General features: G+C 43.7%; 1 protein-coding gene across 1 annotated transcript in view; it reads right to left on the reverse strand.

Annotated features, from left to right (window-relative positions):
- LOC124720159 overlaps positions 1-18,476 on the reverse strand; it is an 85,455-nt gene that overhangs the window by 38,877 nt on the left and 28,102 nt on the right. Inside the window, exon 2 of the mRNA XM_047245467.1 lies at positions 2,565-3,141. Coding sequence (XP_047101423.1) covers positions 2,565-3,130 — 566 coding nt within the window. The 5' untranslated portion in view covers positions 3,131-3,141. The remainder of the gene's footprint in view (positions 1-2,564; positions 3,142-18,476) is intronic.

An 18,476-nucleotide genomic window follows, 5' to 3' on the forward strand; every position in this document is an offset into this window, starting at 1 on the left:
GCCATTTAAGACCTGACATTCCACTGTATTTGATGAGTTCCGACTTAATTTCATCCACCCCAGCTGCTTTATTGCACTGCAATCTATTGACCATTTTCTCCACTTCCTCAAACGTGATCCTATTTCCATCATCATTCCTATCCCATTCTACCTCGAAATCTGAAACATTACTGATCGTATTTTCACCTACATTGAGCAACTCTTCAAAATATTCCCTCCATCTGCCCAAGGCATCCACAGGATTCACCAGCAGTTTTCCTGACCTGTCCAAAATACTTGTCATTTCCTTCTTACCTGCCTTTCGAAGACTGCTAATTACACTCCAGAATGGTTTTCCAGCAGCTTGACCCAATGTCTCCAACCTGTTTCGAAAGTCTTCCCAAGATTTCTTCTTGGATGCTGCAATTATCTGTTTGGCTTTGTTTCTTTCTCCAACATAACTTTCTCTGTCTACCTGAGTTCTAGTATGTAGCCATTTTTTATACGCCTTCTTTTTCCTTTTACAGGCTGCCTTGACTGTGTCATTCCACCAAGCTGTTTGCTTCCTCCTACTTTTACACACTACTGTTCCAAGACACTCTTTAGCCACTGTGTCCCTGTACCTTGTCCATTCCTTTTCCAATGACTGTAACTGACTACATTCAACTAACTGGTACCTTTCTGAGATCGCTGTTATGTACTTTTGCTTGATTTCCTTATCCTGAAGTTTCTCCACTCTTATCCTCCTGCATATGGACCTGACCTCCCGCACTTTCGGCCTCGCAATCCCAATTTCACTGAAGATTAAATAATGATCAGTGTCATCAAAGAATCCCCTGAATACACGTGTGTCCCTCACAGCCTTTCTGAATTCCTGATCTGTTATTATATAGTCAATGACAGATCTGGTTCCCCTGCCTTCTCAAGTATACCGGTGAATGTTCTTATGTTTAAAAAAGGAGTTTGTGATTACTAAGAGTTGTTTCCCGTTCCTGTTGGCCTCCATATCTTCTCCAAATTTACCCATAACCTTTTCATACCCTTCTGTTCGATTTCCAATCCTGGCGTTAAAATCGCCCATGAGCAGAACACTGAAATACTACATAAGTATTAAAATCTAAATGAAAAATAAATGATCATTTATCAGTGTTAGTGGCTATTAGACTTGTATGAACATATGTAACTGTAAGATGGTGCAGAAAAATGGGAACTCTGGTCGCACAGCCACTTTAAGCGTCACAGACTATCAGAGGTGGAACAGCAACAACAATGGATGGGATAGATTATGTCATAAGGTGTGCCACAGGAGAATGGAAGCCTGTAGTGTTCACTGGGTGGCTATAGTAAAGCCATAGATCCACTGAAACACACACACACACACACACACACACACACACACACACACACACACACACACACACACAGGGGTGGACACCTGTTCGTCGAATACACAGTAAGGCACGGTATTCTGTGTGTCACAGATGGGAACGTATCAAAGCACTGCGTGAGCTTTATGTAATGCTGAGTACAGAGGCGAACAAAATGAGGTGGGAAGACTCAATTTTATGGGACCAGCTGGAACTGCTGGTAGGTCTGGCCTGTGATCCTGCAAGGTGGTCTCAGGCTGCAAGAGGTGTGAGCAGACAGACACTGGGGCACCGATGCTTACTTCACCTGGTTTTCTGAACATCTTCCATACAAGCCCTCACAGCAGAGCATTCTTTTATATTATGTGCCTTTAGAGCAATTAACATCTTCCGTGTACTGTCTGGATTTGGAGAGAACTAAGAATTATCTTGGAATAGTTACTGGCATATGGCTTGCACGTGGAAAGAAAGTGACAGACAACTACGTAAGAGCCAAAGCTGTAATACTAAGGTGTGAATAGTGATTACTCCGATAGTCTCCTTTACTACACAAAGAAAATTCCACAGGTCAACATCAGCAATATAAAATTGTAGACAAGTTGCCGCCCTCCTCTACTCATTCTGCAGTACACTACCTTTCTCGAGGTGTCGGCTGTAAGTGACTTACTCGGTCATCATCTTTATGCAGTGTGACACTATTCAAAGGTATCTCATTGTCATCAGCCACAGAGGCAATGGGCAACTTTAGAGACTACTTTATGGGAACAGGCCTACAGCAACCAGTACAGGCTGCCGGTTGCAAACTACACCCGTCACTGTGTCGGAGCCTGTGCTGGGCAATACAGCTTTGTGTCCACAGCAGTCTGGGTCATGCTCTATTCACACAGTGAGTGTACCCTCTGTCATGACAGTTGATGCTAAAACCTAAACAACCACTTTCTGTATACATGTAGTTTAATATAATGCCTACAAACTGGCTCTTTGATGATCTTTGTTAGCTAACATACCTGGTAATGAACACTGTTCAGTTTAGGGGTTCACTGAAACTGCTACACGAGGGTAATGATAGCATTGTGAGCTATGGTGAAATGACTGTCTATGATGGTGTATTTTACAGCAGACACACATCTACGAAAATTCAGTGGGAAAAATTATACAGTCGGAAATACACACACCTAGAACCGAGAGACACGAATCAGTGGGTTGTCTCACACTTACCTGGTTTGTGGTGGTGGATCGTACAGCAACCGGCTCACTTCGATCAAGTCTTCCGGCTGCTTCCGCATGGCATCTGCCCAACCCTGAGTGGCCATCACCTCGTGGGTACGTGCCTTAATAAATTCGATGGCGGCTCGCCTGAGGTCACTGCAGGAGTGGCGGACTGCGAGGACGGCTGCGGCCGCCGCGGTCTCCACGGTCAGCTGAGCGGCCACCTGCCGCTCGCACTCCGCCTTCAGCCCCGATGCCCCGTACTTATCCGCTGCAGTCAGCAGCTGGGGGGCCGTGCCGGGCAGCTGGGGGGCCCGCAGAGTGTACAGGTAGGAGACCAGCTGCCTCAGCACCGGGCCCCCGATGTCGGCAATCCTCACCACGCCAGTGCAGGCCTCAAGGGTGTCGTGGGCGAACATTGCCGCGAACACAGGGCTCCTATCTGCGAGGACGGCCCTGTGCACCACCAGCCGAGTGTCACCTGCCTCGAGTATCACCATGGCGTCGTCCCCGGCGTCCAGGAGAGCACCCAGGTCCACAGCCACCGTCTCTGTGATGCCCTTAACTGCTTCCATTGCGGACGATTCTGAAACACGGCAACACGGAGCAGCCCTTTCAGCATACAGGTGACTGACGATACTTCTACGAGTGACAGCCACACCTGTCTCCAGCGACATTTGATAAATACAGTGTGAGTCACTTAACATTACCGCTGGATATATTTCGTAAACCACATCAAGTACTGACGAATCGATTCCACAGACCGAACGTGAGGAGAGGGGCTAGTGTAATTGGTTACTACAAACCATAAAAAAATGCACGGAAGTATGTTTTTTAACATAAACCTACATTTTTTTGATGGAACCCCGTTAGTTTTGTTAGCACATTTGAACATACAAACAAATACGTAATCAGTGCCGTTTGTTGCATTCTAAAATGTTAATTACATCCACAGATATTTTAACCTAAACTTGACGCTTTAGTACCACTCCTATGCTGTTCGATCGTGTGTATCGGAGAGCACCGAATTACGTAGGGATCCATAGGGAACGGTGATGGACCTTAGGTACAGAAGAGACTGGAACAGCACATTACGTCCACATGCTAACACCTTTTTATTGGTCTTTTTCACTGATGCACATGTACATTACCATGAGGGGTGAGGTACACGTACACACGTGGTCTCCATTTTCAATTGCGAAGTGGAATAGGGGTGTCCCGACATGTCAGGCCAATAGATGTTCAATGTGGTGGACATCATTTGCTGCACACAATTGCAATCTCTGGCGTAATGAATGTCGTACACGCCGCAGTACATCTGGTGTAATGTCGCCGCAGGCTGCCACAATACGTTGTTTCGTATCCTCTGGGGTTGTAGGCACATCACAGTACACATTCTCCTTTAACGTACCGTACAGAAAGAAGTCCAGAGGTGTAAGATCAGAAGAACGGGCTGGCCAACTTATGCGTCCTCCACGTCCTATGAAACGCCCGTCGAACATCCTGTCAAGGGTCAGCCTAGTGTCAATTGCAGAATGTGCAGGTGCACCATCATGCTGATACCACACACGTCGACGCGTTTCCAGTGGGGCATTTTCGAGGAACGTTGGCAGATCATTCTGTAGAAAACCGATGTATGTTGCAGCTGTTTGGGCCCCTGCAATTAAGTGAGGACAATGTTTCAAGCGTCAACTTTAGGTTACAACATCTCTGGATGTAATTAACATTTTAGAATGCAATAAACGGCACTGATTACGTATTTGTTTATATGTTCAGATGTGCTAACAAAACTAACGTGGTTCCATTTAAAGAAACGTAGGTTTGTGTTAAAAAACATACTTCCGTGCATTTTTGTATGGTTTGTATTAAACAATTACACTAGCCCCTCTCCGCACGTTCGGTCTGTGGAATCGGTTCGTCAGTATTTGATGTGGTTTACGAAATATATCCAGCGGTAACGTTAGGTGACTCACCCTGTACAGTCCATCCTTAGTCGGTTCCAGCAGTATCACACCCTTTCTGTCTGACTGATGCCATTGGTGAATAACAGCAAATCTTTAATAATACCATTTTCCAGCTTTACCTTTTCTTTCAGCATATTTCATTTGGAGAACAAGCTCCAGAAGCGGCAAGGACATTATTTCCATCATTTTTTTCTACAGTGCAATGTTATTTGGTATGGAAATGGTTTGAAATAGACTTCTACCAAAATACTAAATAGGCTGTACAGAACTACAGTATTACTTTATTCAACGAGATGTTCTCTTTACTTCTCCTGTTAACAACACTGTTTTATGACCTGAATCTGTATTATTCGTCATTTAACAAGCAGTCATGCGTGTACCCTTGCAGGAGTTGCTTCACACAGTGGATGAAGCCTGTGTGTCGGGAGACTGACTCGTGCGTTCACAGTGAAAGGTCGTGAAGTGGGTTCAGTGAAGTGGGTTCAGTCGAGTAGGTAGTTCAAATTGTCATCCACCAGGGTACAGTAGCGGACAGACACATTCAAGAAACAGTCAAGGGAATGTTTTTGTGAATTGTAATGTTTATTTCTTGAAGGATTTTTCTTTTATTTTTGTACAGTTTTGTGTATGTCTTTAGTAGTGTGGATGATGCGTGAATGTGGTCTAAAGTAAATATGTAGATCATTGTTATAGTGACAAACGCCGTACAAAGTAACGTGAGAAATTTTTAATACACTGTGAATGAAGACGGGGAATTTTGTATTATAGTGTGTCAAGTAAGTTTATGGTAAAGGGAAGCTAATTTCAGTGTAAATGAAAACAGTTAATAATGTAAAGTATAAATAAAGTATCAGAATGTTAAATATTTTGGAAAAAAGTACAGTTCGAGAGTGTGTTGTTTATTGATTTGTTAGTCATGAAAAAAAGCGCGCTAACACAGGAGAATAATATTTTTGTATTGGCCTTAATGTAGACTGAGCAATCAGAACAGAGTATTCTTCACGCATCTCTTCTCTTGCAAATGGAGAACGCTTACACCAATCTAAGTAGTCAGAGCAATACCTTTCAATGGTACGGTCGTGTGTAGTATGAGCTCCGAAGGAAGTTATTGTTTGCCAGTTTCATGTCTACATGTGCTACATGTCTCAAAAGTGCTTTACAGTGAAGGCAAACAAATTCATTCCTTATTTTTTTGTTTTGTTCTAGAAAGTACGGATTTTTTAAGTAGTTTTGTGTATGAGAAAAGACAAATTCAGCGTGGCATATTGAGCAGATCGGTGACCAAAAATTTTAGTATATTAGACATCGATAAACTTAATAGTGTGGCCAGCATTTTCGTTTAAGAACAATCCTTGCTTAGTAACTGTTCATATTTCAGGAAATCCGTTACCATAGACTTGGTAACGTGATTTAAAGGGGTCTGCACATGACTTAGGATTAGCAAGGGCTTGGCAGCTAACTTTTAATTCTAAACTTCAGAATATAGTTAAGGCCCTTTCCCGACTCTTAGAATGTTACGCTGTATGCAGCCTGGTGCGAGTCTCTGGGGGTCTCTGTGTTTGTTCGGCCACCATCATTGCCTGTCGGTTTCACCGCCGCGCAAACCGACAAATTCGAGTGAAACAGGAGGTCTTTCTCCTACCGACCGAACAACCCCAAACGGGATCATCTCCCTGTCAGTTCACTTCATTTTTAGGGTTCCAGGCCAGGCGCAAATTGAGACGCGTATAGTGCGTGTGGCGCGACGCAGCGCGCGTTTTCCTAACTTCAGGTTCAAATGGGGACGCGCAAACTGCGACGCGACGCGACTGGGACGCGACGCGCGCCTGCGCCAGGTCGCGCGGCGTTGTGGTTGCGGCACAGTTTCTGGCATGGCGCGTCACGCGAGTACCGCGTGAGGGGTGGTGAGGGGGGGGGGGGGGAGGAGGAAGGCAGTCCTGCCGTGTGCTCACTCCGGCACGGCGCGTATGGGCAGTGGAGGTATTGCCCATCCCAAAAATACAGCCTTATAGTATACTGAATTTTATTGACACTGAGTATATAACACTGCAACAGCATTTACGTAGCTTATTCAATCAAATACCAAGTTTGGCTTCGTATGTACGATTCCCCAACAGAACAATTAGTCCTGTCACGGAAAAGCCACGTATAACACTCTTGTCTGCTACTGCTATACCATAACCTTAAAGTTGGAAGCAGGTCGTGAAATAAAACTATCTTGTTAAAGCAATTATGGTATAAAGCAACAGAGCAGTGTTACCCTCTGAGAGGAATTTTGTTATGTTGACCGTGTTGTCCCTAACGGAGGTGGCTTATCGGAAATGAAAGTCAGAATTACGTAAATATTCGAACAGTAACAAACAAAATTTTGCCTATCTGCACTGTTCAACGGATAAAGAAGAAGGTCGCCAGCCTAACTAGGCAAGAGAGAGTGATTAACATTCTCGTTCAAGAAAATAGTTATTAGTAACTTTAATGGATAAACACAACCTATACTTTGTCACACGCGAGTGCAGTGAACTCTGACACATACATATGTTTGCGGTAAGATTGACACTAACAGTTAGGGCAGCAGAGACTATTTGCAAAATTATAAGAGATACCGAAACACACTATTACTTTCAGGCTTTAAAGAAAGTATGGTTTTCCTAATTAGTGGTCTTTCCATTACCGAGCATTAACACAATAGACAAACTGTGGATCCTGTTATACTATTATTATGCACTTCTAATATACAAGAGAGACAAATGCTTAGCAAACATGAGTATAACTTTTCAAAACTGCAGTTTTCCACTTTTACTACCATGAGACACAAAATTAACAGATATGTAAGATACTGACTCACCTGCGATTTACAACAGGCAGTAATGTGAACATTTACTTTATAAGCCTCTGTCTTAAGAACTTTTAATTTTACAATTGGCAACAGCACTTTAATAAGCAGTTTTAATAGGAAAATTATTTTCAGCGAACAACATTTACTTTAACTCGCTCTCTTGCTACATTAACTTTAACTTTCTTTTGCTAAGTTCAAGAGGCATCAATTAGCAAAACACTGGTCATTAATGTTCTTTCAGTGGGGACACTCGGTAATTACTTCAGTTCAAACGGAACGGCACCTGAGGGGTGTTATGATGAGGAGAAAAATCAAGGTAGGTACATAAATTCAGATATAAATTACCTTATATTTGAGCACACTAACATCCATTAAGCTGATCCTTCACTGTACATCATTGTAGTATTCCGATGCAATGATTGCGCAATGTGGTGGCAACTGCATGTTGGTAGGTGGAATTGCAGGTAGAATTGCTAGACTCTGTCAGTTCTTGGTGGCGATGATAGATACAAATTCAAGAATAGTTCCAGCTATTTATCCATCCATCCGAGGCATTGGAAATTAGCAGAAAAAGCCTCTCTCGGAACCAGCACAATATGCATCCTTTACATGGCAGTGCACAGTTTGGTAGCTCATCCCCGACTCGTAGCTCGTCCCCGACTGACTCTTGCTCCACCTTTCCTACCTAGGCCAACCACAATTTGCGCGCGCTACACAGTTCCGTTCCCGAGGGGAACCACTATACCATTAACATACAAACTAACTAACTAAGAACCCTAAGTGAGGATCAACAGTTTACATAACAGCAACCAAACTGATTTAATAAAACAGAACATTTGCACATATTGACATTTCTACAAAAAATTATTCACACAGAAATTACACTTATATATAGTAAGTTTTGTTCCCTCCAAATGGGACAAAGAATTTAAATGACAGATACACTACTTTGCATAGAATCAAACCATGACATCAAAGTTTCAACAAAGAAAGGAGTAAACGATTTTGTGTTGTCTATTCAATCAAACATATTTACAGAAGCTCAACGATGTAACATTAAATGAAACAAAAGCAAAATAAATCAGTAGAGCATTAGAGCTATGGTGTTACAAGTAGTGTTTCGTCTTTCGCCGTTCAAGCGCTCCATCTATTTAAGTTACTACATAATAGTTTTCAGTTGCAAATTTCTCTGCAGTAGTTCTGTTTTGTTTCTTCTTTTGCCAAGAACTATGAACAGTTCAGTAACTTGTGAGCCCTTAGCCACTGGGATTATTATCTTCTGCCTCCGCCATGTTTTCAGATCGTAAGAAGGGACAGAAGATTCATCCTGAGGGTTGTGAATAAGGAAGTAAGGAATAATTATAAAATCACGTGATTTAGAAACGAGGCAGTAAATTAAAATAAGGGTATCTACTTGCTGCCTGAAATGCTGACGTATCTCTATGATCTGCCGCAAGAAGTCGAAAAGGCGTTATTTCCACAGGTATGACCTCTTTCTGCTTCTGATAAAATGTCGAAGATATTAAGTACGTGGGTTTCACTGTCGTTACTTGGATATAGATCTCATAAGAGACATTATAGTGTGTACCTGTGGACATCACATTTCCACTGCAAGCTAGAAACACTTGAAAAGCAGTCAGAAATAACAATGTTTCAATTGGCTCGCTAAGATGAGAAACAGCATTTCAATTGTTGCATGCACATTATTCCGCATTAATTAAACTAATTATACAAATGAAAAAAATGGTATTATTACGAAAGTAGGAATATCCAAAAAGAGTGTGGTGCTTAGATATATTTAATTTGTTGAAATGTAGTGCTTACAAAGGGAGATCTACTTTCATGACAATGTTCTTGTAACTCCAGCTCACAAGGCACACATGGCCAGCTTCTGCATTCCTGTCGCGCGTATTATCCTCCGCTGCTGACAATCCACTGACCAGTGTGTTGTGCGACAGATCAATTCTTTCCTTCTCTCAGTAACAACTATTTCATTCGCTATCACACAGTTTGGCCAGAGCAGTAGGTGAGTAACCAGCATCCGGCAGGTGCGTATTTACTCCGCCTGAAGGAACGCTCATCATTATTTTAATACTGCTCAGACAAGAGAAGAAATAAAATCCTTTGGTAATTTTCCATTCCAGTTCCTCAGTGTTAGACACAATGGGTTACCAGGGGATTCGACCAAAACTCCAACAGAATTGGCAATTAATTTTTGTGTGAGTTGTTAACCTTTTCTCATTCGAAGAAGCGTCACCATTTATGAGTAACGCCCACATTTCTCTTGTTAACAATTTTAATTGTACTTTGTCAAAAAGGTATAATTTGCACAAACTCATCTCACAGCAGCTACTGCGGCAGAATTCTGAAACAGAGTGCCTCAGAAAACAAGTAACTGGCAATCACAGAGGTCAATAGAGTGTCGGTTTGTAGTAACATAAGAGAAGAAATTTCATTTCTATTTTCATACTAGGAAAATAAAATGAGACGGTTGTAGCCTATTCCCGATGTTATTCAATCTGTATATTGACCAAGCAGTAAAGGAAACAAAAGAAAAATTAGGAGTAGGTATTAAAATCCATGGAGAAGAAATTAAAACGTTGAGGTTCGCCGATGACATTGTAATTCTGTCAGAGACAGCAAAGGACTTGGAAGAGCAGTTGAACGGAATGGATAGTGTCTTGAAGGGAGGATATAAGATGAACATCAACAAAAGCAAAACGAGGATAATGGAATGTAGTCGAATTAAGTCGGGTGATGTTGAGGGTATTAGATTAGGAAATGAGACACTTAAAGTAGTAAAGGAGTTTTGCTATTTGGGGAGCAAAATAACTGATGATGGGCGAAGTAGAGAGGATACAAAATGTAGACTGGCAATGGCAAGGAAAGCGTTTCTGAAGAAGAGAAATTTGTTAACATCGAGTGTAGATTTAAATGTGAGGAAGTCGTTTCTGCAAGTATTTGTATGGAGTGTAGCCATGTATGGAAGTGAAACATGGACGATAAATAGTATGGACAAGAAGAGAACAGAAGCTTTCGAAATGTGGTGATGCTGAAGATTAGATGGGTAGATCACGTAACTAATGAGGACGTGTTGAATAGAATAGGTGAGAAGAGGAGTTTGTGGCACAACTTGACTAGAAGAAGGGATCGGTTGGTAGGACATGTTCCGAGACATCGAGGGATCACCAATTTAGTATTGGAGGGCAGCGTGGAGGGTAAAAGTCGTAGAGGGAGACCAACAGCTGAATACACTAAGCAGATTCAGAAGGATGTAGGCTGCAGTAGGTACTGGGAGATGAAAAAGCTTGCACAGGATAGAATAGCATGGAGAGCTGCATCAAACCAGTCTCAGGACGGAAGACCACAACAACAACAACAACAACAACTAGAAAAATCTTGTTTCGCTAGCTGTCGATAACTCAAGAAATAACTACCAATGGAGTCAAAAAAATAAGTAGGGAAGTATAAGTACTGATATATCGCCAAATATAAAGTTCCCTGTGTTTACGAATTAGCAAAATACTCTCCTTGTGTGCCATCATTCGCCAATCTTTCGTTTCGATGTCTCGAGCGGTTTAGGAGATAGGAGAGATGTTGCGAGTATTTCATTCTCGCGGGCGTGAGATTGGAAGTGAGCGCGCTACATAGGATGCGTTTTCTCGAGATCGGAGGCAGATAGAGACCTCCTCCCAAGTCTAAACAAAAATTCAACATGTTGGCTAAATTTCAAACGCAACAACATATGGTGTAACCAAACGCAAAATCATAGCGACCCGTATTTTTCATTGCAGACTTTTCGAAGTTTGCGTAGCGTCTTACTATAATGTGTATACCGCAATAAGTATGACAATTGGCGAGATGATGGGCACTTGGCCACGAAGCTGCCATATAACGCTACAAGCAAGTAAAAAATGAAATATTTTTACTGAGTAGTTTCTGTAAAATCGTTTGAGAAAGATTACAGTGTGCGCGCGCTTCGATTCTGTCAGCGTGGAGCGCCGTCAGCCGGCGCGTGCAAAACACGTGCACGCGTCTCGACATGCGCTGGACACGCGTGATTCGTGCGCGTCGCGCTGTAGCCTCGTGTCGCGCCTCAGTCCGCGCCCAGGCTGTAAGACGGCCCTTCCTCAGCAACGGGCGGGCTGGCACCAGCGGGGCTCTGGTGGGAGTGTCGCGGACTCGGTGGCGGCAGGAACGCACTGCGGAAGCGTGGAGCAGGAAGGAGGACGCTGACCGCCAATCGACGAACCACATTCACCACAAAACCGTACAATTTGTGTTGTCAAAGTACGCCAGCATGTCAACAATTATATTATTTATGCGATCTGAAGGAAACTGTTGTTCCACTCGTAAACCGTAAATTTTAAGTGGTGCCAGTGTTTCCTGTTACGAATGTACCGGTATACTCTCATCTGCATAATTGTTAATTCGTTACATCGCCCCTTACGCGTAGCAATCAAATCTAAACATGAAGTACTAAACAATATTGCGATGCATAATGTAGCAGGAATGAGTTACCACCCGCACTTTACGGTGTGTAGTGGAGGGTATTTCGTGCACCGAGGCCATTCTACTCTGCGCCTCGCTGGCTTCCCGCCCACCCCCGCCGACTATCACCAGCGTGGCCGCGTGACGTCACCTCCCGCCGCTGCCGACCCTGAACTGGCGACACGCACTTATCTGCACCCACCGCGCGGACGCCCGCTTCCTGCCGACAAACCGCAGTGCCGCAGTGCCAGCGTCTCTCCTCGACGCTTTCAGGCCTGCAGCGAAATTAGCGAGACGAGAAAATTCTAGAAACTGCAGCCTACACACGGGCTTACCGACGATGACGCCAGCCACGTACCACTCACGAGCGGCACAGCCAAGGCGGATGGGAGCAGTCAGTGGTACCAGAGTACCCTCTGCCACACACTGCCACGCGGCTTGCCGGCACGTACATACAGACTTAGGTGTTAGACTTGCAAGTTTGCTGAAAGTCCTACAGCGGCATGAGGTACAGTGCAGAGGTCTCACAAGTCACAACCAGTATAAACCCCACGCCACGCCCGATTCTGTCAAGACTACAACTCGCACTTATACTGCACATGTAATCTATTACTTTACAAATGCACCACTGTCTCGAATATTTGACGTTATGCATGGAAGGGAGAGAAACTTTTGAGGAGGTTTGAGATAATGTTCAAACTTTGTTGCAAGTTGCCATGTGCTGTCATTCCCAGACGATGGATGAACGTATCGTGGGTTATTTGGGCTCCACGAGATGCGATGGCAATCTCCGTATCTGTCTCGTTCAGCGTAATACTTGTCTCGCTGTAAGAGGGCTTTAAACACAAGTTTGTACCTCTTAGCGAGCAGTTTACGCGGATAACAGAGTGAAATACTGAGAATAAAATTTTTGTTGCCTTCAGAAGTCGTTTGAGGCGCCTTATTTAACGAAATAGGTTCACCTACGTAACTATTTGTAAGAGGCTTGTACAGACGACGTGGGCCATTTCTAGTTTGATGTAGGCTTGTCGATATAAACGAATTTTATTTAGCCAAGACGGAGTCCGAGGTATCCTACTTACTTCACCAGAGTACTTTCAGTCACAGTTTCACTTCTAAACATGGAATAAAATTTCCAGAGTGAAATTTTCGCTCTGCAGCGGAGTGTGCACTGATATTGAACTTCTTGGAAGATTAAAACTGGGTGCCCGACCGAGGCTCGAACTCCCGACCTTTGCCTTTCGCGAGCAAGTGCTCTACCACTTGTTTTTTTGCATTTTGTTCGTTGTTGATCGTTGTGTACGTCACTACGTCACATGACATTCGGTCAGGTTCGTTTGTTGATCCTTTGACTCAGTTTTTTTATTACAGAGGCCAAACACCTCTCTGACCGAACACGCTGAGCTACCGTGACGGCTTATCGGAGCTACCGAAGCACAACTCAAAACACCTCCTCATAGCTCTACTTCCGCAGCAGAGCACTTGCCCGCGAAAGGCAAATGACCCGAGTTCTCGACTCTCGGCCCGGCACACAGTTTTAATCTGCCAGGAAGTTGCGTGCAATAAAATTTGTTTCGCGAGAGGCCGTGTCTGAGGGAGCAAGTAATTTTCCTTCATTTCTATTCTGTCACTTAGTAGCAAGCTGAGTTTATTGTACCTAAACTAGTTGTGTTGCTGCCTTTTCAGATCACTACAACGAAAAAATTTTTTTGTTTTGAGATTAAACTGAGTACATACTGTCAATTGTAACAGCTGTCTGTACTTTGCGGCTCTTTATACTGAATTCAACTATTAGTACCGGCAATAGTTGCAACATTTTTTGCAAACAAATCTCGCACTCTTCAGACAGCACGGGGCGATCGCGCGTCGTCCCCACCTGCTGCTGCGCCCACACGCACACTCGCCCGCCCCGCCGTAGGAAAGCGACTGAGCGCCGCCTCGCTGTCCCACAACCGGCGGGCCGGCCCGGGGCAGCGGCTCTCAGGTCACGTGACCCCTCCGCCGCCAGCAACGCCACGACCTTGGCGCTTCGTGGCAGCGTTTCATTCCCTTCTCCGAGAAGCGAGCACACGCAACGCTTACTGCGACAGAACGCTGCCTAACGAATAAACAACTCCGTCGCTCGCTTCTCCCTACGTTCAAAAATGGCTCCGAGCACTATGCGACTTAACTTCTGACGTCATCAGTCGCCTAGAACTTGGAACTAGTCAAACCTAACTAACCTAAGGACATCACACACATCCATGCCCGAGGCAGGATTCGAACCTGCGACCGTAGCGGTTGCTCGGTTCCAGAATGCAGCGCCTAGAACCGCACGGCCACTCCGGCCGGCTTCTCCCTACGTCATCGCCTGTATTTTCCGTAGTTATTTTGATTTCAGTCTTAACCGAGAAGCTCATAGGTCACAAGTACATAACGCAATTAATTCGCATGATCTGGCCATTCATCTTATAGCGTTTCAGTTGACTGCCTGCTGCCCTGGTGTCCATGCAACAGCTTAAAATTTCCTGTCTGCTCCGATGTACTGCGCAAAGTACGACGGTCGAAATGTTTATTTTGCAGCAGCAGTTTTTGCAGTAAGCGGTAGTAATATTTAACAGTTCGTAATAACAGTGTGTCATCTGTGCTGTGATTGGCTGAGGCAGAAAACACTGAGCAGTCGTCGTATCCGGTTTCATACTATCGGCGCTTTGGTGCCACATTTGCTCACTTTGTATTGAAACTTACGTCCAAAGCAAAAAAGGCCACCGAACACTCGATATACCTGCGCAATTTCTTACAATACAACGGCGCAAAATAACGGAATACCAAAACGTCATCCCCGTAAGTTGCAGTTACTTTAGGGTCAAATACCAAGTTTAATTTCCGCCGCTTCAGTGTAAGGCCAACACTGTGGATCACCGCACAAAACTGTTGAGGTCATAGTAGTTTTCTATACTCCTGTCTGAAAAATTTCGTTCCAGAAAAACCACGTTCATAAACTTTTGCATCAGCTGGAAACACTGTACTATTCGTCATGTAAAGAGTGGGTATTGCATAATGCAAGAAAAGACCCTACCACACCAATTACTACACTTTTTTCAAGACCTTCCCAGTGACCTCTGCTCGTATTGAGACAGTATTTGACTGCTGTGTCCTCTACAGAGTCCTGACTACTGGACTGACGTAAGGGGGTTCTCTCCCAGCAGTTGCTTTCCTGCTCAGAAATCCGCGCCCCGCCGTGGTGTGTAAGAACGTGGCGGTATCTGCTGGACCGCGGCCACACAGGACGGGCCTGGGAATTATTTTTGCATGTTTCATTATTATTCACTATCGTTGTTCGTTCGAGTGTTTAGCTTTGCTGCCACTCGTTCTCGGCCGACGATAAACTGCTACAAAGATAATAAACCTCAAATAAAAATTTGATTAATAAAAAGATAAAAAATCAGCTCCTTATTCTCATATCAAGTCGACAGACTTCCACCCCAATTAATTCTGAGACGACAGATAAAGTACGACAGATAAGACTGCTTACTTCCAAAAGTGATGTACATCGAAGATACCCCTAAAATATAGATAGGCTTCTCGTCCAATTTCGCATCGAGAACTTACATTTCACCATACAATATGCAACAAAGTTTTCCAGACGAATCATTCACAAAATTTATGCCACACAACATTTTCACCGTGTACATGATCGTACCCGTGGTCTAGGGGTATCGCCTTTGATTCATAATCAAAACGTCTTCGGCCCCGGGTTCGATCCCCGCCACTGCCTAAATTTTGATAAATAATCAGCATTGGCGGCCGAAGACTTCCGGCATAAGATGTCAGCCTCATTCTGCCAACAGCCTTGTCAAAGAGGGCGGAGGAGCGGATAGAGGTTCAGGGCACTCTCTTGTCCTAGGGGTGGGAAATTGCCCCTAAAGGCGGAAGAATCAGCAATGATCAACGACATGAGGATGCAGAAGGCAATGGAAACCACTGCATTAAAGACACGTGATGTGTATCCACAGGACATGTGGCCTGTAATTAAAGAAGTGTCATGATGGTCTCTCCATAGGCAAAAGATTCCGGAATAGCCCCCCATTCGGATCTCCGGAAGGGGACTGCCAAGGGGGAGGTTACCATGAGAAAAAGATTGAATAATCAACGATAGGATAACGTTCTACGAGTCGGGGCGTGGAATGTCAGAAGCTTGAACGTGGTAGGGAAACTAGAAAATCTGAAAAGGGAAATGCAAAGGCTCAATCTAGATATAGTAGGGGTCAGTGGAAGGAAGACAAGGATTTCTGGTCAGATGAGTATCGGGTAATATCAACAGCAGCAGAAAATGGTATAACAGGTGTAGGATTCGTTATGAATAGGAAGGTAGGGCAGAGGGTGTGTTACTGTGAACAGTTCAGTAACCTGGTTGTTCTAATCATAATCGACAGCAGACCAACACCGACAAATATAGTTCAGGTATACATGCCGACGTCGCAAGCTGAAGATGAACAGATAGAGAAAGTGTATGAGGATATTGAAAGGGTAATGCAGTATGTAAAGGGGGACGAAAATCTAATAGTCATGGGCGACTGGAATGCAGTTGTAGGGGAAGGAGTAGAAGAAAAGGTTACAGGAGAATATGGGCTTGGGACAAGGAATGAAAGAGGAGAAAGACTAATTGAGTTCTGTAACAAGTTTCAGCTAGTAATAGCGAATACCCTGTTCAAGAATCACAAGAGGAGGAGGTATACTTGGAAAAGGCCGGGAGATACGGGAAGATTTCAATTAGATTACATCATGGTCAGACAGAGATTCCGAAATCAGATACTGGATTGTAAGGCGTACCCAGGAGCAGATATAGACTCAGATCACAATATAGTAGTGATGAAAAGTAGGCTGAAATTCAAGACATTAGTCAGGAAGAATCAATAAGCAAAGAAGTGGGATACGGAAGTACTAAGGAATGACGAGATACGTTTGAAGTTCTCTAACGCTATAGATACAGCAGTAAGGAATAGCACAGTAGACAGTACAGTTGAAGAGGAATGGACATCTCTAAAAAGGGCCATCACAAAAGTTGGGAAGGAAAACATAGGTACAAAGAAGGTAGCTGCGAAGAAACCATGGGTAACAGAAGAAATACTGCAGTTACTTGATGAAAGGAGGAAGTACAAACATGTTCCGGGAAAATCAGGAATACAGAAATAGAAGTCGCTGAGGAATGAAATAAATAGGAAGTGCAGGGAAGCTAAGACGAAATGGCTGCAGGAAAAATGTGAAGACATCGAAAAAGATATGATTGTCAGAAGGACAGACTCAGCATACAGGAAAGTCAAAACAACCTTTGGTGACATTAGAAGCAACGGTGGTAACATTAAGAGTGCAACGGGAATTCCACTGTTAAATGCAGAGGAGATAGCAGATAGGTGGAAAGAATACATTGAAAGCCTCTCTGAGGGTGAGGATTTGACTGATGTGGTAGAAGAAGAAACAGGAGTCGATTTAGTAGGGGATCCGGTATTAGAATCGGAATTTAAAAGAGCTTTGGAGGACTTACGGTCAAATAAGGCAGAAGGGATAGATAACATTCCATCAGAATTTCTGAAATAATTGGGGGAAGCGGCAACAAAACGACTATTCACGGTGGTGTGTAGGATATTGAGTCTGGCGATATACCATCTGACTTTCGGAAAAGCATCATCCACACAATTCCGAAGACGGCAAGAGCTGACAAGTGCGAGAATTATCGCACAATCAGCTTAACAGCTCATGCATCGAAGCTGTTTACAAGAATAATATACAGAAGAATGGAAAAGAAAATTGAGAATGCGCTAGGTGACGATCAGTTCGGCTTTAGGAAAAGTAAAGGGACGAGAGAGGCAATTCTGACGTTACGGCTAATAATGGAAGCAAGGCTAAAGAAAAATCAAGACACTTTCATAGGATTTGTCGACCTGGAAAAAGCGTTCGACAATATAAAATGGTGCAAGCTGTTCGAGATTCTGAGAAAAGTTGGGGTAAGCTATAGGGAGAGACGGGTCATATACAATATGTACAAGAACCAAGAGGGAATAGTAAGAGTGGACGATCAAGAACGAAGTGCTCGTATTAAGAAGGGTGTAAGACAAGCCTGTAGCCTTTCGCCCCTACTCTTCAATCTGTGCATCGAGGAAGCAATGACGGAAATAAAAGAAAGGTTCAGGAGTGGAATTAAAATACAAGGTGAAAGGATATCAATGATACGATTCGCTGATGACATTGCTATCCTGAGTGAAAGTGAAGAAGAATTAAATGATCTGATGAACGGAATGAACAATCTAATGAGTACACAGTATGGTTTGAGAGTAAATCGGAGAAAGACGAAGGTAATGAGAAGTAGTAGAAATGAGAACAGCGAGAAACTTATCAGGATTGATGGTCACGAAGTCAATGACGTTAAGGAATTCTGCTACCTAGGCAGTAAAATAACCAATGACGGACGGAGCAAGGAGTACATCAAAAGCAGACTCGCTATGGCAAAAAAGGCATTTCTGGCCAAGAGAAGCCTACTAATATCAAATACCGGCCTTAACTTAAGGAATAAATTTATGAGGATGTACGTCTGGAGTACAGCATTGTGGTGAAACATGGACTGTGGGAAAACCGGAACAGAAGAGAATCGAA

The sequence above is a fragment of the Schistocerca piceifrons genome, chromosome 11 (assembly GCF_021461385.2).
Source record: "Schistocerca piceifrons isolate TAMUIC-IGC-003096 chromosome 11, iqSchPice1.1, whole genome shotgun sequence".
Taxonomy (NCBI): domain Eukaryota; kingdom Metazoa; phylum Arthropoda; class Insecta; order Orthoptera; family Acrididae; genus Schistocerca; species Schistocerca piceifrons.